General features: G+C 45.1%; 2 protein-coding genes across 2 annotated transcripts in view; both read left to right on the top strand.

Moving 5' to 3' along the window:
• Positions 1-21,443, top strand: plxnb2b (plexin b2b; the record flags this gene model as incomplete). Its single annotated transcript, XM_029758020.1, is given in 28 exon segments — positions 1-112; positions 317-418; positions 598-693; positions 1,083-1,170; positions 2,007-2,185; positions 2,577-2,725; positions 2,996-3,107; positions 3,701-3,837; positions 4,191-4,373; positions 7,056-7,164; positions 8,157-8,366; positions 10,007-10,192; positions 10,474-10,607; positions 11,155-11,255; positions 13,420-13,649; positions 14,004-14,185; positions 14,837-14,903; positions 15,092-15,238; positions 16,116-16,272; positions 16,460-16,560; positions 16,818-16,902; positions 17,072-17,220; positions 17,692-17,852; positions 18,860-19,007; positions 20,058-20,122; positions 20,268-20,343; positions 20,813-20,887; positions 21,090-21,443. Coding segments are annotated over 28 exon segments (3,646 nt in total), but the record flags the coding sequence as incomplete, so codon positions are not given.
• A 5,851-nt stretch (positions 21,444-27,294) lies between these two features.
• The window catches only part of tubgcp6 (tubulin gamma complex component 6), a 28,757-nt gene continuing 28,614 nt past the window's right edge, over positions 27,295-27,437 (top strand). The window contains exon 1 of the mRNA XM_029758019.1: positions 27,295-27,370. The gene's annotated coding sequence lies outside the window, so the exon portion shown is untranslated. The remainder of the gene's footprint in view (positions 27,371-27,437) is intronic.

Below are 27,437 nucleotides of genomic sequence, written 5' to 3'. Positions count from 1 at the left end.
GTGTATGTCGTGTGTGGCCAGTCCATGGGGCTGCCAGTGGAACACCCAGGAACACACCTGCCAGGACGTGGATGGCACTGTGCTGGGCCCTCAAATCATCAAACACAGACAGGTAGGCTCTCCGTTAAACGGGTTAATATACATTCGTTAGAGTCGAACGCGTTTGCATGGAATGTCAATTTGCAAGTCAACAGATACTTAAGAGAACTGACAAATGATCAGTCTGGATGAGAGCTTGTCTGCTGAAGTACAAACAATGCAATTGCTCTGAAATGTTCATTTCTGAATTGGTCATTTCCTTTTCGTCTCTGTTTAGGGAGCGAGGTGTCCCCAGTTTGAGAACCCTGACCCTGTACTCATTCCTGTTGGATTCAAGACCACCATCAGCTTCGAGGGCATCAATCTGGATGTGTACCAGGTAAATGTTTAAATATTTGTTATAGCTGTTATATATGTTTACATTTAGACATTCCTAGAATCTCTGAAAGTTAAACGAACAGTAGGCCACTAGTTAGTGATGAATCCGACTATGGTAACGTTGAATTGAACCCTTTTGTTCCTGAGCATGTGTAAAACTAACCCTCTCCTCCTCTGCAGGACCGGACCTTCACCATCGGCACAGAGCTGATGAGGAACTTGAAGGAGGACGTCAGGTTTGAAGACGGGCCCTTCTACAGTTTCAGCGGTTTTAATGTACGTCAGTACTGCTTATCGACCCAGACCTGTCTATAGCAGCTTTCACTTCACTCTGTCTTAAAGGGGTGAAGGGTTCATAAGGTGTTGCTTGGTCAGGATGTTGTGTTGTATGGTCACGTTACCTGGTTTGTCAGCCAGTTTGATATTATAGCACCCCCTCATGGACAACCCCACTGTTCTTTTTGTTTATATCCAACTGTGCATTTTCTGTGATCGGAAAACATCTTCGAATCAGTACAGATACTTATTTTCAGACATCTTCTGCTGTTTCTGAATGGCTGCCAAAGTGTATAAGTTCTGAAGAGAACTTTTCTCTGGCATATTCGTTGGAAATGTGAAGCGGCGTTAATCACTGGGTTAATAATTCGCTGTGTTCCCGTGTCTAGTTTTCCTTCGATAAGTCACAGGAAACCAACGTTCTGTTCTACGTGAAGGACAAAGAGACGGGCAAGAAGATAGACAGCACGCTGAATGGTAAGTGGTACATGCAAATATGCAATATTCCACCCTGTTGACCAGTGGTGGAAAAAGTACCCAATTGTCATCGTCAAAGTAAAGATACCTTAATAGAAAATGACTGAAGTAAAAGTGAAAGTCACCCAGTAAAATACTACTTCCGTAAAAGTCTAAAAGTATTTGGTTTTAAATATACTTAAGTATCAAAAGTAAAAGTATAAATCATTTCACATTCATTATATTAAGCAAACCAGACAGCACAATTTTCTTGTTTTGATTTATTTACGGATAGCCAGGGGCACACTCCAACACTCAGACATCATTTACAAACTAAGCATTTGTTTAGTGAGTCCGCCAGATCAGAGGCAGTAGAGATGACCAGGGATGTTCTCTTGATAAGTGCGTGAATTGTACCATTTTCCTGTCCTGCTAAGCATTCAATATGTAACTAGTACTTTTGGGTGTCAGGGAAAATGTATGGAGTAAAAAGTACATTATTTTCTTTCAGTATGTAGTGAAGTAAAAGTAGAAGCTGTCAAAAATATAAATAGTAAAGTAAAGTACAGATACCACCCAAAAAACGACTTAAGTAGTACTTTAAAGTATTTTTACTTAAGTACTTTACACCACTGCTGTTTACAACATCCCAAAGGACTATGTGGACATAAAATGACAATTGGGGAGGCCTTATTTGGCAAAGTGATACATTAACACATTTCCCGACATACTCTTTGCCATCATCTACATGAATTAGTCCAAAACCATCATTGTATTACTGATGGCCCAGTGTCATGTAAATGAAATGACAGAATAGTCCTAGTATTCTGCGGCACCCCTCTCCTCTTCCTTCACAGTGACCCTATATAACTGCTCGCTGGGCCGGGAGGATTGCAGCCTGTGTAAGAATGCTGCTCCTAAGTACAATTGTGTGTGGTGCGCCAAGAGAAAGTCCTGCGTCTATGAGAAGCTGTGTATTGACCAGGCCACAGAGGACCCGCAGGACACAGAGTGCCCTGACCCACAGATCACTGACGTGAGTAGCACCCGCGGTACAGCAGTCATCTCATTACTCTATACTAACAACCTATCTTTGAACCTGCAACAAAATCGACGATTGATTATCACTGACTGACTAGACATTTTGATGTTCACTTCGATGATTGGTCTTATTTCACCCCCCAGTAGCTACTGACAATCAGGTCTGTTCAATGGCTGTCCAATGCCCACACTGATCAATTTTTCAATTCTAAAGGCTGGGTTACAGTCCTGAACACACATTCTGCACGAGTTTGTGTCTTATTTCATGGTGCTACTCTGTAAACTACTGTGCACACTTTCATCCAAAAAAGCGGTGGGGTACTGTATAGTAACCTAAAAGCCTGTCATCTTAAATCTGTTCCCCAATCCCTGTTCCCCAATCTCAGATCATCCCTCGCTACGGTCCCGTGAAGGGGGGCATCTCTGTCACCATCAAGGGCTCCAACCTGGGCATCCACAAGGAGGACATCAAGGCCGTCAGTGTGGTGGGGGTCCCCTGCATACACCAGGAGGACAGATACGCTGTCTCCACCAGGTAACACACCAAATGGCCCCCCTATTCCCTTCATAGTGCACTGCTTTAGACCAGCGTCCCATGGGACACACCCGCAGTCACCCTTTCTGGTGGGTGGGTGTAGACGGGCGACAGAAGGGGTTGTACCATGGCGTGTTGTGTATTCTGTCGTGTTCTGTGTAGTTGCTGTCCTGTAACAACCCTAAACGGAGGCGGACTCCCTCTAAATTGCGGTGGCCTACCCCAATGTACACGAGCCCTCAAATGTCTTCCTTCCTCCCTGGTTTCTAGTGTGGTGTGTGAGATCGGCCCCTTGGACCCGCTGAGCACCAACAGGGGGCCGGTGGAGGTGGAGCTGGAGGGGGGGAAGAGAGGAACGTCCTCGGTTTTCTTCACATACCGGGTAGCTAACCTACCGCATGTCTTCACTTCAATCACACTCCTACACTTCTGGATGGGAGGGCGGACTCATGAATTGTTTACCTGATTTGGTTATGTTATCACCATTGTTTTATTTTCAATTCCCCAGCTATGCAGACACTGTATTAAAGAGCCCCTTATCAGTACGCATGAAGGGCATGACATTTAACTGTAATAATGTTCTGTTGAATAAAATACTCTGGTACTGCCACATTACACTGGCAGGTAATGCCCAGAACGATAAGATGAAATTGAGATTTATATATTATAGTTTTGTGTATTGTATTAGAATGTGTGATACGCCACTTGCATTTCCTCTGGTGCCTGGACAGGGTACGCTGGAGCAATTGGACTGTCTTTCTTTATATCTCACACGGCTAAAGCTTCCCCACAGGGGACCGCTCCGCCTAACTGTTTACTCAGCAAATTGAAGGAAATACGTGTGGGGTTGGGTGGGCGGGTGTGTGTGTGTGTGTGTGTGTGTGTGCGTGTGTGTGTGCATTTTGAAAGCCTTGTGGGGGAAGAAATGAGACGTGAATAGGTTGACAGAGCGTGTTTTCTTACATGATCCTCCAGGACCCCATAGCCAGCTCGGTTCACCCCGACAAGGGCTCCAAGGCCGGGGGCATGGTCGTCACCATATCTGGCTCCAACCTGGACACAGCCACCAGGGAGGACATCACCGTCACCGTCGGCGGGGTGGTGTGCACTGTGTAAGTACTGCTGCACCCTGGGAAAGGAACTAGTATTAGGCATGGTTGCGGTGGTCTGGTCACTGGTCATCTGTATATTATTTGACTTCAGCCAACTCTTTGGCATGACAACGTGCAACATAACACGTGCTATAAGCTTAAGTGTAAGATATAGCAAGCAGGGTTGATGTATTGAAAAAGACATTCATTTAAAATGTGGCCATGATTTTCTTTAACAAGAAAGCCCAGTAATTACCTAGCTGTCATGGTTCTGCCATGTTAGTCTCCTGTGCACCGTGACCCCTGTTGACCCCTAGTTCTGAATGGTCCGTGTCCCTGGCTGACTATGTCCCTGGCCGTGTCCTTGTCTGCAGGGAGACATTTGGTGCGAACATCACCTGCAGGATGGGAGAGTACCGGGCAGACAAGGTCCCCTCTGACCTGCTCATGGTCACGGTAAAGTACGGGAAGAATAGCACCACAGCCGTCCCCACAGCCTTCCAGTTCTTGGAGAACCCCACCATCCTGGACCACCACCCCAAGGGAAGCTTTGTGTGGTGAGTATCACACCTCTAGAGACAAGAAGCTATTATAGAGGCTTCTACTTTGTCTCACATCAACTAGCAAGACAACTCCATCTGCACTGAGACGTGATGCGTTAGAATGATGCCACCTGTCGTAAGACAATGAAAGCTCCCCTAATGTAGTTTAATGGCATTCAATTTCCAACACACCTGGCTCCCTCTCCTGACTACAGTTTGTAGCATCAATGTCAAATCAAATCAATGTCAAATCTTCATTTGTCCCATCCGTCGATGGTCCTCCCACCACTATCGCAACCACATAGGGACGGTTAAATGTGTAGACCTTACCGTGAAATTCTTGCTTACAAGCCCTTAACCAACAATGCAGTTCAAGAAATAGAGTTAAGAAAATATTGACTAAATAAAGTGAAGTCATTCGTTTTTTTATAATAACAAGTAACACAAGAAAATGACATAACAAGAACAATAATGAGGCTGTATACAGGGGGTACAGATTAGTTGAGGTAATTTGTAAAGTGACTATGTATAGATGATATCAGCGAGTAGCAGCAGTGTAAAAACAATATAAATAGTCCGGGTGGCTATTTCATTAATTGTTCAGCAGTCTTATGGCTTGGGGGTAGAAGCTGTTAAGGAGCCTTTCGGTCCTAGACTTGGTACCGCTTGCCGTGCGGTAGCAGAGAGAACAGTCTATGACTTTGGTGACTGGAGTCTTTGACAATTTTTTGGGCCTTCCTCTGACACCGCCTAGTATATAGGTCTGGGATGTCAGGAAACTTGGCCCCAGTGATGTACCCTCTGTAGCGCCTTGCGGTCAGATGCCGAGCAGTTGCCATACCAGGCGGTGATGCAACCAGTCAGGATGCTCTCGATGGTGCAGCTGTAGAACTTTCTGAGGATCTGGGAGCCCATGCCAAATCTTTTTAGTCTCCTGAGGGGGAAAGGTGTCGTCATGCCCTCTTCACAGCTGGCTTGGTATGTTTGGTCCATGATAGTTCGTTGGGGATGTGGACACCAAAAACTTAAAACTCTCAACCCACTCCACTTCAGCCCCGTCGATGTTAATGGGGATCTGTTCGGTCCTCCTTTTCCTATAGTCAACGACCATCTCTTTTGTCTTTCTCACATTGAGGGAGAGGTTGTTGTCCTGGCACCAAATTGCCAGTTTTTGACCTCCCTATTGGCTGTCTCATCGTTGTCGGTGATCAGGCCTATCACTGTTGTGTCATCAGCAAACTTAATGATGGTGTTGGAGTCGTGTTTGGCCACACAGTCGTGGGTGAACAGGGAGTACAGGAGGGGTCTAAGCATGCACACCTGAGGGGCTCCGGTGTTGAGGATCAGCGTGGCAGATGTGTTGTTGCCTACCCTTACCACCTGGGGGGCGGCCCGTCAGGAAGTCCAGGATCCAGTTGCAGAGGGAGATGTTTAGTCCCGGGGTCCTTAGCTTAGTGATGAGCTTTGTGTGCACTATGGTGTTGAACGCTGAGCTGTAGTTAATGAATAGCATTCTCACATACTTGTTCCTTTTGTCCATGTGGGAAAGGGCAGTGTGGAGTGCGATTGAGATTGCGTCATCTGTGGATCTGTTGGGGCGGTATGCGATTGGAGTGGGTCTAGGTTTCCGGCATGATGGTGTTGATGTTTAGGCAGGTTTCCTTCGCTTTCTTGGGCACAGGGACTATGATGGTGTGGTTGAAACATGTAGGTATTACAGACTCGGTCAGGGAGAGTTTGAAAATGTCAGTGAAGACATTTGCCAGTTGGTCCGTGCATGCTTTGAGTACACGTCCTGGTAATTTGTCTGGCCCCGCGGCTTTTGAATGTTGACCTGTTTAAAGGTCTTGCTCACATCGGCTACGGAGAGCATGATCACACAGTCGTCCGGAACAGCTGGTGCTCTCATGCATGCTTCAGTGTTGCTTGCCTCGAAGCGAGCATAAAAGGCATTTAGCTCGTCTGGCAGGCTCGCGTCACTGGGCAGCTCGCGGCTGGGTTTCCCTTTGTAGTCTTTGTAATATTTTTCAAGCCCTGCAACATCCGACGAGTCTGAGCCGGTGTAGTAGAATTCAATCTTAGTCCTGTATTGACGCTTTGCCTGTTTGATGGTTTGTCAGAGGGCACAGCGGGATTTCTTATAAGCGTCCGTTTTAGTGTCCCGCTCCTTGAAAGCGGTAGCTATAGCCTTTAGCTCGGTGCGGATGTTGCCTATAATCCATGGCTTCTGGTTGGGATATATACGTACGGTCACTGTGTAGACGACATTGTCGATGCACTTATTGATGAAGCTGGTGACTGAGGTGTGCTCCTCAATACCATTGGAGGAATCCTGGAACATATTCCAGTCTGTGCTAGCAAAACAGTCCTGTAGCGTAGCATCTGCATCATCTGACCACTTCCATATTTTGCGAGTCACTGGTACTTCCTGCTTTAGTTTTTTCTTGTAAGCAGGAATCAGGAGGATAGAATTATGGTCAGATTTGCCAAATGGAGGGCGAGGGAGAGCTTTGTACTCGTCTCTGTGTGTAGAGTAACGGTGGTCTAGAGCTTTTTTCCTCTGGTTACACAGAGGAATGCTGGTAGAAATGAGATAAAATGGATTTAGTGTGATATCTCTTCTGTTGGGTGAATGTGATCCCCTCCGTGGGTTAAAACTATTCCTTTCGTCCCTTTGTTCCGGTGATGTTGTTTCAGTGGTGGAAGGACAATCGTGGTGACAGGATCCGGGTTTGGCCTCATCCAGAACGCCATTATGAGGGTCCAGGCCTCGGCAGACGAGTGGTCCGGCATGAGTCCTACTGAGGTATGGATTTATCTCGCTCTTTCTCTCTCATTCTCTTTCTCTGCCTCTCTTTCTCTATCTCTCCACTGCTGGCAGTGTATCAGGTTATCTGTCAATCAAACCTCAGTCACTCCAGCTCAGCCCTAAACCTAAAATCCTAAACCACCCCTCTATCGCAACCACATATGGACGGTTAAATTACTCCCCATAAACTAACTTTCAGTGATCAGGAAGAAAGATGCCACAGGCCTGCATTACTACCTCATTATAGACCATAATTCCTTAAACCTGGAAGATTGCGTCAAAAAAGCTCTGATTCCTCCAGAAATAATCAAGCGAGTTTGACTTAATGTCACACAGTCCACCCAGAGCTACTGTGGGGGCTTTGCAGACGCAGACTCCTGCCCCCTGATGCCTTGGGCGGGATAAGCAGCAATTTTATGCATTTCATTTAGAGGCTAAATTGAATAGAGGAATTAAGGTTCCAGCTGATGATGTGGTTAAGCAGCTCTGCTCTGTTCTGCTCCTCTCTCTCTCCCTGGGTGGCAGGGACTTGGGGCTGGGGGCTTAGGGGAACTTGGGGCCCCACAAACTGGTGGCTGGTAAAGTTGACTTATTAAAGACCTCGTGTGGTTGAAATCACAATCTTTCCGTGGTAATATTCTGTATATTTTGGCCATTCTGAAATGTATATAACTACCCTTAATGTTGCTGGACCCCAGGAAGAGTAGCTGCTGCCTTGGCAGATCCAGAATCAATACAAATTCAAGCTAAACATTTAATGTAGGCCTATAGTGGTTCTAAAATCTATGTGTCTTGGAATGAGCATAGTATGATGGTTAAAGACTATAGTCTTTATGTTGTTTCTCACCTCTGTATATGTACAGTAACAGTATGCAATTCAGTGTGGTCTCACCCTAAAGTCTAACCCTAAACAAAATAAGCACATGTTATCTTTTTAATTCTGTGGTTCTCACCTCTTCTCTTCTCCTGCTCCTCTCATCCTCCCCCAGTACCTCCAGGAGGCTCTGAATAAGAACGACACGGTTCTCCAGTTCCTGTCCCCTGCCGTCAACAGGTCCTATGAGACCCAGGTGTTCAGGACCTTCATCCAGCTGGACAACTGGGTGAGGGAGCTCAAGCCCTTCGACTACCACCCCGATCCCGCCTTCGACTCCCTCACCAAGAAGATCATCACCGAGACCTCCATCATCATCGTCACTGTGAGTATGATGAAATTAAAAGACTGTGTTTTGATTCTGGCCCATGTGAGCTGACCTAGTATACAGCGCATTCAGAAAGTATTCAGACCCCTTGACTTTTTTCACATTTTGTTACGTTACAGCCTTATTTTAAAATGGATTAAATTAATAATTTTCCTCATCAATCTACACGCAATACCCCATAATGACAAAGTAAAAACAGGTACCTTATTTACATATGTATTCAGACCCTTTGCTATGAGCTCAGGTGCATCCTGTTTCCATTGATCATCCTTGAAATGTTTCTACAACTTGATTGGAGTCCACCTGCTGTAAATTCAATTGATTGGACATGATTTGGAAAGGCACACACCTGTCTATATAAGGTCTGACAGTTGGTAGTACATGTCAGAGCAAAAACCAAGCCATGAGGTCGAAGGAATTGTCCGTAGAACTCTGAGACAGGATTGTGTCAAGGCACAGATCTGGGGAAGGGTACCAAAAAATGTCTGCAGCATTGAAGGTCCCTAAGAACACAGTGGCCTCCATCATTCTTAAATGGAAAAAGTTTGTAACCACCAAGACTTTTCCTAGAGCTGGCCACCCGGCCAAACTAAGCAGTCGGGGGAGAATGGCCTTGGTCAAGGAGGTGACCAAGAACCCAATGGTCACTCTGACAGAGCTCCAGAGTTCCTCTGTGGAGATGGGAGAACCTTCGAGAAGGACAACCATCTCTGCAGCACTCCACCAATCAGGCCTTTATGGTAGAGTGGCCAGACAAAAGCCACTCCTCATTAAAAGGCACACGACAGCCCGCTTGGAGTTTGCCAAAAGGCACCTTAAGGACTCTCAGACCATGAGAAACAAGATTCTCTGGTCTGATAAAACCAAGATTGAACTCTTTGGCCTGAATGCCAAGCGTCACGTCTGAAGGAAACCTGGCACCATCCCTACGGTGAAGCATGGTGGTGGCAGCATCATGCTATGGGGATGCTTTTCCATGGCAGGGACTGGGAGACTAGTCAGGTACAGAGAGATCCTTGATGAAAACCTGCTCCAGAGCGCTCAGGACCTCAGACTGGGGTGAAGGTTCACTTTCCAACGGGACAACGACCCTAAGCACACAGCCTGGACAACGCAGGAGTGGCTTCGGGACAAGCCTCTGAAGGTCCTTAAATGGCCCAGCCAGATCTCGGACTTGAACCCGATCGAACATTTCTGGAGAGACCTGAAAATAGCTGTGCAGCGACGCTCCCCATCCAACCTGACAGAGCTTGAGAGGATCTGCAGAGATAAAATGGGAGAAACTCCTCAAATACAGGTGTGCCAAGCTTGTAGCATCATACCCAAGACGACTCGAGGCAGTAGTCACTGCCAATGGTGCTTCAACAAAGTACTGAGTAAAGGGTCTGAATACTTATGTAAATGTGATATTTTAAAAAAAACGTGTTTTTGCCTTGCCATTATGGGGTATTGTGTGTAGATTGATGAGGAAATCCATTTTAGAGTAAGGCTGTAACGTTACAAAACGCACTGGAAGGTACAACTAGTGTACAACTACATGTTTTCCAGTTCAGGTTACATGTTCTGGAAAAAGCCCTGGTTGCAGTTATTCATCTTGATCTATTCAACAATTCCATTCTCTACGGTTTCCATGGTAGGGCCGAGGCTTCTCCAAGGCCATGACAGCCAAGGAGGCCCAGGCGTTTGTGGGGGACATCCCCTACTTTGTCAACACACTACAAGATGACAAGCTGTTCCTGGACCCCCCATCCAGCCAGCCCCGGGCCCTCTCCAATCACCACCGCAGACGCAGAGACACCAGCTCTGACCCATTGGACCTGCTTGTGAGAATACACACACACACACACACACACACACACACACACACACACACATACACATACATACACACTGAACAACACAGGTACATTGATCTGTCTTAGCTATCTTTTAATTTATCTGCAGTTTCCTAAAGATGGGTAATTAAATTCTGCCTGCCAAAATAGATTCAGAGTAATTTGGAGTCAGGGAAACGTAATGTTAAAAGTTGCCAATATTCTATTGAAGACATTCTCCTATCTACAGTGTTGATGATAACTCCCCTGCTGTAACCTGTGTGTTTCAGATTAAGTTTGGGAATGGAGAGTGGGTGGTGGGCTCTGTGCACTACGAGAGGAAGAATGAGGTCTCTCTCTTAATCATCCCTGCAGTCATCGTCCCCATGCTACTCATCATCCTCATTTCTGTCTACTGCTACAGGTAAGCTACACAATCAGCATACCGGACAGTACACCATACTGCCTTTCTTCATGCGTCTGTGGCCGACAACTTCAGTTGGTGTCACGGATCCAAGCCAGCTGAATGATGCACACTTGACAGAAATGTACAGTGTTACATGAGTTAGAGTATGTTGTTGCCGGTTTTTGTCTTTGCTCATTGTGTGTGTGTGTGTGTGTAACTAGGTAGGCCTGTTGAGAACAAGTTCTCATTTACAACTGCGACCTGGCCAAGTTTAAGCAAAGCAGTGCGACACAAACAACAACAGAGTTACACATGGAATAAACAAACATACAGTCAATAATACAGTAGAAAAAGTCTATATACAGTGTGTGCAAATGAGATAAGATAACGGTAAGGCAATAAATAGGCCATGGTGGCGAAGTAATTACAATATAGCAATGTGTGTGTGTGTGTGTGTGTGTGTGTGTGTGTGTGTGTGTGTGTGTGTGTGTGTGTGTGTGTGTGTGTGTGTGTGTGTGTGTGTGTGTGTGTGTGTGTGTGCGCGCGCGCGCGCGCGTGTGCGTAGGAGGAAGAGCCAGCAGGCTGAGAGAGAGTATGAGAAGGTGAAACACCAGCTGGAGAATTTGGAGGAGAGTGTACGAGACCGCTGCAAGAAAGAGTTCACAGGTACTACATTATAACCACAGCTGTTACGCAGAACTGCCTAAGGCCACCAAGGGTCTTCATTACACTATCTTTTACTTAATTATACATTCCTTATACTTCATATGAAGTACTTCATCGACACATTCATCTGCTTGATACTTTTTCTTTATCCAACTGTGTCCCAGAAGTTGGTTCAGCACTTCGGTTGCTTTCTCCGAGTCTGTTCTGACGGCTTCTGGAGGTTTTCCTTTAGGTCACGGTGCTTTCCCATTTTTCCGCTTTCTTTATTTCATGTTTACTGGGAAGTTTTGCTTGATATTAATGGCACAAAAGTAACTCAGTAGAGGATTGCACCACATAACACTATTACCCTATTAAAGGTGTTTAAAGAGGCAATCGTTAATTGAAGCATTGGCAAAGTGTTCTCCCCGCCACAGTTTCAGTAAAAAGCTGGGGGATGGGGATGGAGAAATGCAACCACTCTCAAATCCATAGACTACGCTGTTGATGCAAGGTCTGACCTTGCAGCATATCAACATTTAGTTTTAACCATGTTCTTAGGCTATACAGTGGTTGTTTACATTTACTTTGTTTACAAACATTGAAGTAAAACAAGATTTTATTTTGGGTTCTGATCCATGATTTATCTATACAGCGCATTCGGAAAGTATTCAGACCCCTTCCCTTTTTCCACATTTTGTTACATTACAGACTTATTCTAAAGTTGATTAAAATTATTGTTTCCCTCATCAATCTATACGCAATGGCCCATAACATTTTTTTTTTTAAATTGTTGCAAAAATATATATTTTTTTAAACAGAAATACGTTATTTACATAAATATTCAGACCCTTTGCTATGAGACTCTAAATTGAGCTCAGGTTCATCCTGTTTCCATTGATCATCCTTGAGATGTTTCTAGAACTTGACTGGAGTCCACCTGTGGTAAATTCAATTGATTGGACATGATTTGGAAAGGCACACACACCTGTCTATATAAGGTCTCACAGTTGACAGTGCATGTGAGAGCAAAATCCAAGACATAGGTGTGGCTTCGGGACCAGTCTCTGAATATTCTTGAGTGACCCAGCCAGAGCCCGGACTTGAACCCGATCAAACATCTCTGGAGAGACCTGAAAATAGCTGTGCAGCAACACTCCCCATCCAAGCTGACAGAGCTTGAGAGGATCTGCAGAGAATAATGGGAAAAACTCCCCAAATACAGATGTGCCAAGCTTGTAGTGTCATACCCAAGAAGACTTGAGGCTGTAATCACTGCCAAAGGTGCTTCAACAAAGAACTCAGTGAAGGGTCTGAATACTTATGTAAATGTGATATTTTCGTTTTTTTATTTTAATACATTTGCAACAATTTCTAAAAATCTGTTTTTGCTTTGTCATTATGGTGTTTGGTGTGTAGATTGATGAGGGGGAAAAACAATTGAATCCATTTTAGAATAAGGCTGTAATGTAACAAAATGTGGAAAAAGTCAAGGGATCTGAATACTTTACAAATGCACTGTACAAATGCACTGTACAAATGCACTGTACACTAGATGACTGACAGGGGTGCTGTTTTGAAGCCACCGTGCCTCCATCTTGGCACTCCCAATCCATTGTTACAAATATTTCTAAAGCTATAGAAATACATTTAATTAATGTCTACATTTGTTTTTGCCACGTTTATTATATTAGACACCTTAATGCATACTTTTCAATTATATTCTGTTAGCTAAACATAAAAAACATATAAAAACATTTTCATTAAAGTATAATGTTTTGAGATTAATAATGTTACTGTTCCCACTACAACAGAAAATGTGGAGAATAACATTGTTTCAACCCCACATGTGTATCTGCAATTCCACATGTGAAAGTGAGATTTTCATAGTTGAGTTTTCTTACATGTGAAACTGCAATTCACATGTGAGGTGAAGACATGTTATTCTCCTCACATGTGAAAAGCTGGTGTTAACATGTGAACTCTAAATGTAATACACGTGAAAATATGTTTTTGCTTGTGAAATTTAAGCTCAACATGTGAAAAAAGCAATTTCACATGTGAAACTGCAAATTTGACGTGTTTTTCTTATAAGGGAGTCTATGTTTACTGTATGTTGCTTTAAAGTCTCAGGATGAGAACATGTGCAAAGTTCTTAGATGTTTCTTTGTCTCTCCCCTGTCAGACCTGATGATAGAGATGGAGGACCATACCAACGACCTAAGCGAGGGGCGAATCCCCTTCCTGGACTATAAGACCTACACAGACCGCGTCTTCTTCCTGCCCTCCAAGGACGGGGCAAATGATGTGATGATCACAGGCAAGCTGGACATCCCTGAGTCACGGAAGGCCATCGTGGCCCAGGCCCTCAACCAGTTCTCCAACCTGCTCAACTCCAAGACCTTCCTCATCAACGTAAGGCACATTGAGCCTAGCCAAATAATATCTCTGGTTGTATTTCAGTAGTCTAAAGAGGCTTTCTCTTCTTGTTTCCCTGATCGTAATCTGCGCTGATCTAAAAAAACTGATGAAAGGTTTTCACCGTGTTGGATGCCGGTTGGATATATTGGAGGCCTGTATATGTGTTATGCCTGCACCAGTCCAATCTGTTCATATTAGAGCAGATGAAGGAAAGGAGACCTGGAGAGACGGCTATTTCAGATTATTGAGATCTCCCTTCCATTGTTTGAGTTGGAAGATTTACCAACAGTTTATGTCAACTGGATTGTCGTTAACTGGGTCTTCTGTCAATCTTCACTGTGTGTGTAGTTCATCAAGACTCTGGAGGGCCGTCCAGACTTCAACGCCCGGGCCAAGGTGTACTTCGCCTCCCTGCTGACGGTGGCTCTGCACGGGAAGCTGGAGTACTACACTGACATCATGAGGACCCTGCTGCTGGAGCTCATGGGGAACTATGTCGACAGCAAGAACCCCAAACTCATGCTGCGCAGGTCAGGGTTATTACTCTCTAGCTTTAGGTCGTGTTCTGGTTGCTCTACCTATTGTAGCTTAAGTTCTGTTCTCTTTAGTTTTGGTAGCTTAAGTTTTGGTAGTTTTAGTTTTGAAAGCTGTAGCTTTAGTTCCGGTAGATTTAGTTCTAGTAGCGTATGCTCTGGTTTCCCATGGCAGCCAACATCACACCTAACCAGCCAGTGGCTTGTCCGTTTAGCCTACAACACCAGAGTTGGAGACAGTGGCCATCTCCAGTTCACAGCAGAAAGGAGTTCCTGAACAGAGCTCGGTTGTCTAGTGTAACAGAACCTTGGGTTGTGTCATGTGAACTGTCAACTGTGCTCGGCAGTGTTTGAGTGGCTGTGCTGCAGTACAACATGTGTAATTATCCCCAATGTAGGAGCTAATTATGCTGATTGGTCCATTGTTCTAACATCCTCCACATACACATGACTGTTCGTTGGATGTGCTAATGCCTGACAATAGATCCGGTGAATGGAGAGGTGTTACAGCAGTTCATGCTAAAGGTTGCTTTTTTATTAGTATTGTGAGATGTGTCACTCAGCCGTGTGTTTAGTCCTGTAGGTCGGAGACCATAATAGAAGTGTTGAGATGTGTCACTCAGCCCTGTGTTTTGTCCTGTCCTGCAGGTCGGAGACCGTTGTGGAGAGGATGCTGTGTAATTGGATGTCCATCTGTCTTTACCAGTTCCTCAAGGTGATGACATGACACTCTTTCATTCAATATGTTGCTGATATGTCATTAGTATGTGTGTGTGCGTTAAGGAGCCTCCTGTGTTAAGAAAAACATTATTTTTGTGGTCATTCCATATTATGTGAAGTGTCAGAGATGCAACAATGTAGCGAGTGTTCTGGCTGCACTCTGACCCCCTGTGTTGTCAACAGGACTCTGCAGGGGAGCCCTTGTACAAACTGTTCCGAGCCATCAAGCACCAGATCGAGAAAGGTCCAGTAGACGCCAGAGTGAAGAAGGCCAAGTACACCCTGAACGACACTGGCCTGCTGGGAGACGACGTGGAGTACTGCGTCCTGGTGAGTGACGCCACGCCGTTACCACGGTTACCCCCCCCCCCCCTGGCAACCGCTACTGCTGCTACTGTGTTCTTCCGAGTCTGTTCTGACTGCCCTGATCGCAATTATGTGTCGCATTCATGAACCCTTTTATCTTTTTTATACCGCGCCTACACTGTACCAATTCAAGACCCTTTTTGTCACGTTATACTGTGCCTGCCTACACTGTACCAATTCAATACACTTTTTCTCACGTTATACTGTGCCTGCCTACACTGTACCAATTCAATACACTTTTTCTCACGTTATACTGTGCCTGCCAACACTGTACCAATTCAAGTTCTGACTCACTGTATATAGGCTACCTACACTGTACCAATTCATGTTCTGACTCACTGTATATAGGCTACCTTAGTCAGAAGTACCTGTGTTTAACTAATGTGTGTTGCTAATAGCAGATAATTAGATCCCAGCTGTCTACCTAAGTAGAGAAACCCTGTGATAATTCCTTTTTCAAGGACATTTATCAAATTATACACAATCACTGATCCTGTTGCAGTAGCTAGCATCCTGTGACTCGTTGAGTTGAAGAAGAATGACACAAAGTAATTACATAGTCTTCTACGACAGACTTTTTTTCCCAATGACAAAGAATCTGTGGTATAATCTGTAGTCTCCCTGTCGAGTCGTCAGTTTGTTTGGATTCAGTCTGAGCTGTGAGCTGGGTCACCTGGCCAGACTGACGGGAGTCCCTGCTGGCAGCTGCTCGTTAGGCAGACCAGGACGAGGTGACAGCACCTGTGAGCTGTCAAAGACTACCACCTGCCTACAGTAGTTGCCACGGTAACATTGCCACAGCAGGCTCACCTCATGCTATTGGCTCTGTTCCTCGTCTCAGACTCTGCAGGTGCTGGTGCACGGGGAGGGGCCAGACGTGACGCCCGTCAAGGTGTTGAACTGTGACACGGTGTCCCAGGTGAAGGAGAAGATCATCGAGGCGGTGTACAGGAACCTGCCCTACTCTCAGAGACCCAAGGTGGACAGCGTCACTCTGGGTGAGAAGAGAACACCCACACTCAGTATTCCAAACCATGTGTTGTGAAGATACCGCATTTGAACACATTAACACCAGCAAGTCCGTAACATTTAGCACCATCTAGTAAGTGGAGTGGTGGTGGATGTCAATAGATTTGAGTCATGATGGGCAGGGGTTCTAAGCTGCTGTTCTTGCCCCTGCCACAGAGTGGCGCCCTGGCTCCACGGGGCAGATCCTGTCAGACCTGGACCTGACGTCCCAGAAGGAGGGCAGGTGGAGGCGCATCAACACGCTGGCCCACTACAACGTGAGTCATCTAGAGACTGATCCACTAGGGGTCAGAGAGAAGTCCTAATTCAGCTCTTTACTGGATACGTGATGAAATAATGCCACAGACAATGCCCAATACATGCCCCAAATAATGTGACCGTGGCACTGTCTGATCAATGGCATGGAATATGAAGTAGGTTCTGAAACCCAATGGCAATCAGCTGACCTGAGTGATGGTGTATGTTGAGATGTTGCTGAACATGGTGTGTGTGTGTGTGTGTGTGTGTTTTTCAGGTGCGAGACAACGCTACTCTAGTCCTGTCCCGGGTTGTTCACACTCAACAGAACTACGACCAGAACCAGGATAACCAAGAGGAGAGTAAGTGATCACTAGTTAATGACAATAAGACATTATAAGGGGTCATGCATGCTGATGACAAGTCTCTCAATGCATTATAACCACATGATAATGCAATATATCAGCTGTAAAAGTACTCCGTAAAAGTAATCAGTAAAAGTACTCCTAAAATGATTTGTCTCTCTGCTAGGAAACTCTTTGTTGGACGACGACAAGGTGTTCCATCTGGTTCGGCCTGATGAGCTGGATGAGATGAAGTCTAAGAGGGGCAGCCTGAAGGACAAGTCCATGACCAAAGCCATCACTGAGATATATCTCACACGATTGCTCTCTGTCAAGGTATAACTACGCTACCAGGCATAACTACAGTGTACTGTACGTATAAAAGTCACAAGAAGGTTATATGAGGAAGTCCATATATGAGGAAGTCCATGAACAAAGCCACCAAGGAGATCTGTCTCACACCACTGGCCTTTGTCAAGGTGGGCCTGCCTTGTTTCAGTACAGTTACATTTCATTCGAGAAATGGATCTTTGAGATTAATTCTCTAAGAAAAGCTTTTTGAGGATGCTATGTGATAATAAGTGATGGTCAGTCTTGGAACAAAACCTGGTTTGAAGGTGTGCGTCAGTGACGCCGCCTTGCTTCATAGACGGTGTGTAAATGACTGGGTCGCAGGTATCAGGCTGCACTAAGGTACTTGGCAGCTCCCTACCTCTCTGGCCTGCCTCGCACTGTGTCTGTTGGTCTGCCTCGCACTGTGTCTGTTGGCCTGCCTCACACAGTGTCTGTTGTCCTGCCTCCTTCCAGGGAACACTGCAGCAGTTTGTGGATGACTTCTTCCGCAGCGTGCTGTGTTCCGGGGCGGTGGTGCCGCCCGCCATCAAGTACTTCTTTGACTTCCTGGACGAGCAGGCGCTCAAACATGAAAACGTGGACGAGGAGACCATCCACATCTGGAAGACCAACAGGTACACACACACACACACACACACACACTTCCTGAGATGACTCTCTAAGAAACACACTGACTAAGTAATCAGTATACGGAATGCAAATGTAAAAGTACTTCTATCTCTTCTGCATTCTCAATCTGAGTGCTCCTGTGGCATTTTAAGTACATAAATTACTGTCAAGTTGGTTAAAGCTCAAGTATTCAATACAGTGTGTTGCATATAGATGTCAGTGATTGACTTGGCGATGTGAGGATGGGAGATGAGTGATTTAATTATGCTACACCATATTCAGTTGGCGGGTGCTTGTTTTGTTTATCAAAACAACCGGGGCCTCTTGGATTAAATATGAATGTGTGTATCAGCCATAATGACAAACAAACATGGTAATTACGTCCCCAGCTAATTTAATTGTACCATTATATCACATCTCTTTTTTTTTGTTTGCCTTTGTTTTCTCAATGTACCGGGAGGTGTTGCGAGCCAAAATGAATTCCTATGCTAGTCTGTCTCAGTCGGTGCAGCCTTTAAAGTGATCAGGGAGCAGTCCTCCTGGTCTATTGTGGCCTCGTTTGATATTCAGGACCAACTTCGTATTGGAGGATTTGTATGGATCTGTGTTTGGAATGCTCATTAGCACGCTTATTTACTTAAGCATTCTTTAAGTGTACTTATGTTTTATAGATGCAGGGTGTTTGAAAGAGAAAGGGTTGCAGTTGGTTTGGCATGCCTGATGCATATGCGCTTTAAGTTGGACGAAAATAACTAACTTTCATCATTGGCTTGTACTATAATTTGGTTCCGCTGAATGGTGAAGATGTGTTTATACACTACGAGGTCCAGACGACCGCTGGTTTTCTGTTCTACCTGATAATGAATTGCACCCACCTGGTGTCCCAGGTGTAAATCGGTCCCTGATTAGAGAGGAAGAATGGAAAAAGGTAGCATTTTTGAGGGCTGTTGTAGATCGATAGTTGGTAGTTATTTGATAGTTGGTAGTTATTCTTGACCCCCCTCCCCACCAGTTTGCCTCTGAGGTTCTGGGTGAACATCCTGAAGAACCCTCACTTCATCTTCGACGTCCACGTGACGGAGGTGGTGGATGCGTCGCTATCCGTCATTGCTCAAACCTTCATGGATGCCTGCACCAAGAGTGAGCACAAACTCAGCAGGGTGAGTCCAAGGGGGAGGAGGAGCGGGAGGAGGGAGATGATTAGGAAGAGGAGGAGGAGGAGGGGAATAGGAGGAGAAAGGGGGAGGAAGAGGAGGGGAATAGGGGGAGAAGGAGGCAGATGAGTAGGAGGAGGAGGGGAATAGGAGGAGAAAGAGGGAGGAGGGAGATGAGGAGGCTGAGGGGAATAGGAGGAGAAAGAGGGAGAAGGGAGATGAGGAGGGGAATAGGAGGAGAAAGAGGGAGGAGGGAGATGAGGAGGAGGAGGAAGGGAATTGTAGGAGAAAGAGGGAGTAGGGAGATGTGTAGGAGGAGGAGGAGAATAGGAGGAGAAAGAGGGAGGAGGGAGAGGAGGAGGGGAATAGGAGGAGAAAGAGGGAGGAGGGAGATGAGGAGGAGAAAGAGGGAGGAGGGAGATGAGTAGGAGGAGGGAGATGAGGAGGGGAATAGGAGGAGAAAGAGGGAGGAGGGAGATGAGGAGGAGGGAGACGAGGAGGAGGAGGGGAATTGTAGGAGAAAGAGGGAGGAGGGAGATGAGTAGGAGGAGGAGAATAGGAGGAGAAAGAGGGAGGAGGGAGAGGAGGAGAAAGAGGAGAAAGAGGGAGGAGGGAGATGAGGAGGAGGAGGAGGAGGGGAATAGGAGGAGAAAGAGGGAGGAGGGAGATGAGGAGGAGGAAGGGAATAGGAGGAGAAAGAGGGAGGAGGGAGATGAGGAGGAGGAGGAGGGGAAATGTAGGAGAGAGGGAGGAGGGAGATGAGGAGGAGGAGGAGGAGGGGAATAGGAGGAGAAAGAGGGAGGAGGGAGATGAGGAGGAGGGGGAGGCGAATAGGAGGAGGGAGATGAGGAGGAGGAGGGGAAAGAGGGAGGAGGGAGATGAGGAGGGGAATAGGAGGAGAAAGAGGGAGGAGGGAGATGAGGAGGAGGGGAATAGGAGGAGAAAGAGGAGGGAGATGATGAGGAGGTCAAAATCTCTTAAAAGTTGTTTACCTCTAGTGAGGTAAAAGATAAAACAACAATATTATAATGATCAAATTTTTTTAATCTCCCGTAGGACTCTCCAAGTAACAAACTACTCTATGCAAAGGAGATCTCCACCTACAAGAAGATGGTTGATGAGTACGTATCGTCAGCAGTTCCCAATGACCTGAACAATTTGTTTAGATTCTTGCTACCAGTGCTGTTATATTGTGGGCTTGCATTGGCGCTCGTCAGTATGTAATGCATAGAGATTATGATCGTATCTCTGTCTGTCTGTGTATAGTTACTACAAGGGCATCAGACAGATGGTATCAGTCAGCGACCAGGACATGAACACTCATCTGGCAGAGGTGTCTCGGGTAAGAAACACCTTTCTCTCTGCCTTCTAGCTATGGATGCGTCCCAAATGGAACCATATTCCCTATATAGTGCATTATGTTTGACCAGGACCCACAGAGATATAGTTGCGTCCCAAAATGGAACCATACTCCCTATATAGTGCATTATGTTTGACCAGGACCCACGGAGATATAGGCTGTGTCCCAAATGGAACCCTATTCCCTATATAGTGGACTACTTTTGACTTGCGCCCTATGGGCCCGGTCAAAAGTTGTGCACTATGTAGGGAATACGTTTCCATTTTGGACACAGCCCATATCTCTGCGGTATTACTCTTAGTGGTGCACTATTCTAGACGTTAGTGAAGGTAACGTTTTATAAAGTCAGTCATAGACGTGGTTCGTTCTGCTCTCTATAAGATTGTGTGACTCAAGCCATGATTTGTCTGTTGTTAAGATGCATCTCTGAATCCTATGTTGCGTCTCCCAGACTCATACAGACAAACTCAACATACAAGTGGCTCTGTATCAGCTCTACCAGTACGCGAGCAAATACTACGACGGGGTAAGAGGCCATTCACTTTACATTTCAGGGAGAATGCTGTGCAGGACTGCTTTTTTCTTAGTGTTTTTGAATTTTTAGAGCGATTCCGAAGACTTTTAATTGAAAGTCGTTCTGTTGTACTCTCTGACTCTGTCTCCACCCTCTGTCTGTCTTTCTCTGCCCCCCCCCATCTCTCCCACCCTCCCTCCCCGTCTCCCTACAGATCATCCAGTCCCTAGATGAGGACCCAGCAGCCCAGAGTAAACAGCTCACCCTGCGGCTGCAGCAGATAGCAGCCGCCCTGGAGAACAAAGTGACAGATCTCTAACCTACTGGAGGGGCCAGGGAGATGGAGGGGCCAGGGAGATGGAAGGGCCAGGGAGATGGAGGGAGGGAGATGGTACCGTGCCTCCAGTGTCCACAGGGGCTTATTTCTCCTGGCAAAGGAGAGAGAAACCGAGAAGATGGCCTCACAGGGCCTTGATGTTGATAATGTCACCTTCAACCCAGCAGGCCCAGAATGTGGGACAGTTCAGAGTCTGCGGAGTGGCGCAGTATGGGACCAATGAAGCAAAAAGAGAGAGATAGATGAGGATGGGTTACACATGCCGTCATAGGTATGCCTTAACTTAAGTCCACTTGCGAAACTGAAATAGGTGGTCCTCATTGCTCACTCTGGCTGTCCCCACAATGCAACAGGGGGCCAGCTGCCGGAAATAAGCCCCTGTGTCGATCATTCATGGCACGCAGAGATAATCAGATGTTCAATTTATTCCTGTCTAGAAAAGTTGTAAGAATTGTATTATATATATTTTTTATTGTGCAGTCTTAATGCGGAAAGCTTTACGAGGAGATATTATCTTTTTAAATGGACCGCACTGTGGTGTGGATTGTGTTTCTATAGCCAGTGTGTGAATGTGGGTTTGGGTGCGTGTGTGCGTGCACGGGATGCCTACTGTCAGGCCAGAGGGTGGATGCCCTATCTGTCATTTTAATCTCCACTAGTCACCGACACACAGGAACCTGTTCTCCCACTGAGCTCCTCTACACAGACCAAAGGGTCATGCCTGGGACAGGCTAACTGACTGGGACAGGATCTAAGAAATGACAGGCCGTCAATAGTGATTTTTCAAAATGATCGGTGTTTAGAAAATGTGTTCAGAGCTCGATCGAATGTTGTGGCTGCCAATACACCCTTAGGTCCTTACATTCAGATCAATAGCGCATCTGTTTCCCCTTGTTGGAGTACATACCAACACATTCCACTGAAACTAAAGCACTGAATATATTCAAGGGTAAAAAAAGGCTACTTTTGACAACCTTAGTTAGTTTTACCCTGCAGCCCCCCCCACCCCCCCCCCCCCCCCCCCCCCCCACCCCCACCCCACACGATTCTGTGCAAGCAAAATAACAGATAATTGAATATATTTTGAATAATTCCTCTATGTAGCCAGTCAAGCATACATATTTAACAGCCTTGCAATAACATCCAAACTTTCAGACACAAGCAATGGGGATCATTCATATCCCACTCGTGTGTTACTTTATAGAATATACCATTTGTTGTTTACCATTTCATCTTCAGTAACGATGCAGCAATACTTTATTTAGGACATGAGTAAAAAATATGCAGAGGTGGAAATAGAAATAATATGACAGTAGATATCGTACAGTAACCAACTTACTAAGTAATATGACCATGATGGTACATGCTGTTAATAGTGTTTTGTGTTTCCTTATGCCGTTGTATGCCAAATTACCACTGTCATAATATCCCATAGTTAGTTACGCGTAAGCTTCAAACGGTACTAAATAGAATGGTACTATTTTCAATGAGTAAGGATTTTTACAACATGCATTGGTATGACGTGTCACAAGTCAGGTTAATTCATGGTCATAATAATTCATTGCAATACAAATTGATATGGCATTCAAGTAGGCCATAGTTGAGCTGGTGCCTGATTATAATTTGGAGAATTTTTGCCAAGTCAAATCAGTTACATTTTCAATTTTCATCTTTCACGCATTCACAGATTTGTCATTTTCAAGCTCCCTGAATTTGACCATCAGTCAGTGTGTGGTCTAGTGTCAGAATAGATGTTTAAGTTCCAGACCCCAGAATGTTAGTGATATTCCTGCCTTTGGTAGAGTGAGGTTTGCACAGAGCCTGTGCCTGCCTGTCTCCACAGCAGCTAGCCTGGCACCCTGGCCAAGCCGCACTTGGCACTGCCCACTCAGCACAGAACGGAGTGGCACACTGCATAATGGCATCAGTGGGGGATGTTTTTGCTCTTAATTGCATCCAGTCTGTATCCAGTCTGTATCCTCCTCCGACGCTGTTGTTTACCACAGCAGATTCCACTCCTGACCGAGTGATGCAAAAGCTTTTTTCAAGCCTTTCTTTAACCAAAACGTGCCTTATATGATGATAATAATATCATTTGTATTGTTTTATTGGTGATTATAACTAAGCGATTATAGTAGTAGAAGACACAGCAATGTATTTGCGATTGTGGTATGTATGTGCTATCAAATGCTACAGTTCTGCTGCAGCCATTGCGTGCCAATAGGCTGAAAACATTTCAGTATACTTTCTATGGTTGCAGATTTGATGTGTGCATTTATTTTGGGTGTCAGTGGTGTGTGTGTTTTAGTAGGATCATGATGGCTATGGCAACAGCCCAAATAAGTGTAAAGCAGTAGCCAACCCCAAACGGTTTCCCCCTAAAATGTCTGGCATTCCTAAATTAGTCTTAAGACAAAGTTACAAATGTAGAATATTGAGTATAGCACAAATTGTTCCAATGGTGTTTTTGCCCCGTGATTCTAAGCTGTTCCTCTGTGTGTATGAAAAACGACTATCTATACTCGACAATGACCTTTCTTACTGCTGTGCAGTAATTATTTTAATTTCTCGTTTCCTATAACATATACCTTTGTAAAAAGACAACATGTTGAAATACCGTATTCTAACTGTATAATCCTATGCATTGAGTCCCGGGGGAAGAAAAAAAAAATTGTTGTGCTGTTGTCGAGATCTTTCCTTTCCTTGTGAACGTGCCGTGACTTAAGAAAAGTGGGACAGGAAATTAGTGCAGGACCTTAATGAAACCCAACGTTTTTCTCATCCAAGGCAGCTCAGAAGACGTTGATCACGTTACCTGATCTGTTTGTAATGGATCACTCACTTCTCAAGAGGCTTGTGTGGATGGGGCAATTACATACAGGTTGCATCATCCACTCCTCCATGAATAAACTGAGACATCCATGTCCTTGACTTCTGGTCCTTCTTTATCGCTCTAATGACTTTTGTGTGTTTAGATGGAGATGTTCCACAGCCTTTAGATCACATTTTATACTCTACTTGCATCCACAGTTCCACACCCAAAACACGGGCCTAATGATGCAATCGGGTCAATTTGAGGGAGGGATAGTTTTGTTAAAAAAGATATCCCCCTTGTAATCCTGATTTTGACCATGTTAACTTTTAACAACTTGCCCCCTGGATACAATCACCCCAAGTGATCGGAGTCTACCATTAGCAGCCCTCTAGGTACTAAAGCCTCAGGCCAAGCTTAGGATTGAAACACCCAGGGCTGAGTACTTTGTGTGTTTATAATGTAAACAGACATATTATCATAAGGCCAGTGATGGTTTGAAAACTGCTTTGAAAACATTGATTCAAGCACTTACTGTACAGCTAAGAATTAATTTGGATGGGGGGAGATGAAAGAAAAAATTTTTGCTGGTCTAGTTGCCTAACAAACGTCGAAGCAGGGATGGGGATAGCATAGAGAGACTGACTCTCAGGGAGTCCATGTTCTTAACACGCTCAGAGATCTCAGAACTAGATATGCACACACACAGAGAACAACTTCAAGGCTGCTGCCACAGCGAGAGTGATTACATTTCCTTATCTCAACAACCCCCCCCCCCCCCAACGTCCTACACGCTATCACTGATCACTCCCACTTTTTTTAGACTTGTACTGTATTTGGAGAAATCTGATTGCTGATAAAATATGTACATTTTTATATGGGAGTCAATATTATTTGGGAATTATCTTGTTGATAAGATTTTGAATTATTATGCACCTCTAGCACAGCCAGATTGAGAATGATACAACACACACATCATATAGTAGGCTATGAAAACAGAATTATCAGTCTGCCTCTTTGCAGGGTGTCTTCTTCCAGACCAGAAATCAGGTTAAAATCTGCATGCCCCTGGTGTGTCTGCTCCTACCTCAGCCGCTATGCACAGTACAGCAGTGAGCCATGCCAGCCCCTCCCTCGGCTCGGCAGGCGATTGTTGTGTTAACCAGCAGTCTTGCATGTTTCACCTCCACGGGTTTCATAGCTTCTAATGACATTTGAGGCGTTGATTCCCACCACTTTGGGGGAAGGGGGCTTCACAGCCCACCCATGGCCTACCGTGGAGGAAGAAACTTTGGTGAAAATGAAAACTAACAATAATACTGTGAAGAAGTCCGTTCCACACAGTTGTGGTTATGAATGATACAGGACCAGGTACTGACCAGATGTGGGGCGATGATGTACTGAGTGTGTCTCTGAGGTGAGAGTGGTATCAATGGGGAATGGATTCTGAAAGTGGCTGTTTCTCTCGTCTTGAGTGTTCAAGTGCTGTATCGGTTTCATGAATGTTACAATATGTAGATGCATCGTCAAGTTTATTAGTCTATGATTTGCAAATATCCCACCCACTGTGATGAGCCATGTAAGCGATGTAACTGCTAGACACACATGCATATTACAAGTCTTTCGGGGAAAGTCAAGCACCTGACTGGTTAATAACAACATGATCCATTCACTAGAAGCCCCACCCCAACACATTCTGTCTCTACATATAGAAGTTTGCCAAATATAATGTAATTGATTCATAGCTACTTTGAGATTTGCCTCTGCATTGAATACAATGGAGGGCAGGTTTGTCCAGTCAAAAATGTTAAAGGTTTGTCCCTTCACTATGGCTGTATCTTGAACTAAACGTGTCGGTAAGGAAGCAGTTATGCTTAAGTAAAATAAAGGATGTTTTTTTTATTTTTTATTATTTATTTAATGTAACCAAATAAATTTTGCATCAAAAAAATTACTCTTCATATTAAAAAAAATACAATAAAGTACTGACTTCTAAAACTGATCACAACCATGAAGTAAATGAATCTGAAACCGATTCAGTTCTTTGGAGAATGTTGAGTGTGACTACTGCCTTGGGTTAGTATGAATAGTTGTTTGATGCAGTGAAGCACTTATTCAATTCCAGACTTGTTTTGTTGAGTGTTTCTTTATGTAAGAATACCAAGAAAAACTCTTCCAACACTGGAACAATGATTAGGCTTCTCTGTGTGTGTCATTAGGTGTGCTCTTAGATGCTGGGACTGAGAAAAACTTGGCCCACACAGGGAGCAGTGGTACGGCTTTTCACTAGTGAGTACTCTGATGTCGGTTATCTTTAGGACATGTGTCTGGCTAAAACTCTTCCAGCACAGGAAGCAGTGGTAAGGCTTCTCTCCTGTGATACAAACAAATACAATTCTCATTGCAATCTGAGAAGTGTTCGCCTCAGAGGAGTCTGGTGGGAGGAACTATAGGAGGATGGGCTCATTGTAATGGCTGGAATGGAATTGATGGAACAGAGTCAAACGTGGTTTTCATACGTTTGATAGCTTTCAATTAATACAGGGTTTCCCAAACTCAGTCCGTGAAGTACATTCCAGTCATTACAATGAGCCTGTCCTCCTATAGCTCCTCCCACCAGCCACCACTGTTCAGTAGTTTCTTTGAGCCCAAGGATTTGAGAAGTCACACATGCAAATCAGAGGAGGCTGGTGGGTGGAGCTATAGGAGGACAGGGTCATTGAATGGTATTAATTCAGCTCGGTCCTTGAATCAGCTGTGTAGTGTTAGGGCAAAAACCAAAACGTGCACCCCTTGCGGACCGGGTTTGGGAAACGCTGAATTAATACCATTCAATGACCCTGTCCTCCTATAGCTCACCACACCAGCCTCCTTTGGTTTGCACGTGTGACTTCTCAAATCCTTGGCTTAAAGAAACTACTGAACAGTGGTGGCTGGAGCTATAGGAGGACAGGCTCATTGTAATGACTAGAAGGCAAATCATGGAATTGTATCAAATATGGAAACCACGTTTGACTCTGTTCCAACTATTCCATTCCAGCCATTACAATGTGCCCGTCCTCCTATATATCCTCCCACCAGCCCCCACTGAAGCGGTCCAATAAATCGTCTTGATTTCCTCTGTCTGTGTTGTTTATTTGATGCGGTGAAACTGGGGCTGGGCTCACTGACAGCCTGGGTTGAAGCTCTCTCCTGTGTGAACCCAAATGCTAAGTTATATCCCACCTTCTCTTTTTCTCTTCCACGACAATCGACGCTGTCCGCTTCTCTGGGCTGAAACACGACGTCCAGAAGAACCCGGGAACTATTTGGACTTGGTAGAGGCTAGCTAAATGTGAATGGAGTGGTAGGTAGATAAACTGTGGAGTTGAGGTTGGTGGGTAATGTCGGCACAAACACACCGTATTTGACTT

This window comes from Salmo trutta, chromosome 7, assembly GCF_901001165.1.
Source record: "Salmo trutta chromosome 7, fSalTru1.1, whole genome shotgun sequence".
NCBI classification, from domain to species: domain Eukaryota; kingdom Metazoa; phylum Chordata; class Actinopteri; order Salmoniformes; family Salmonidae; genus Salmo; species Salmo trutta.
This window is presented reverse-complemented; position numbering and strand designations above follow the sequence as displayed.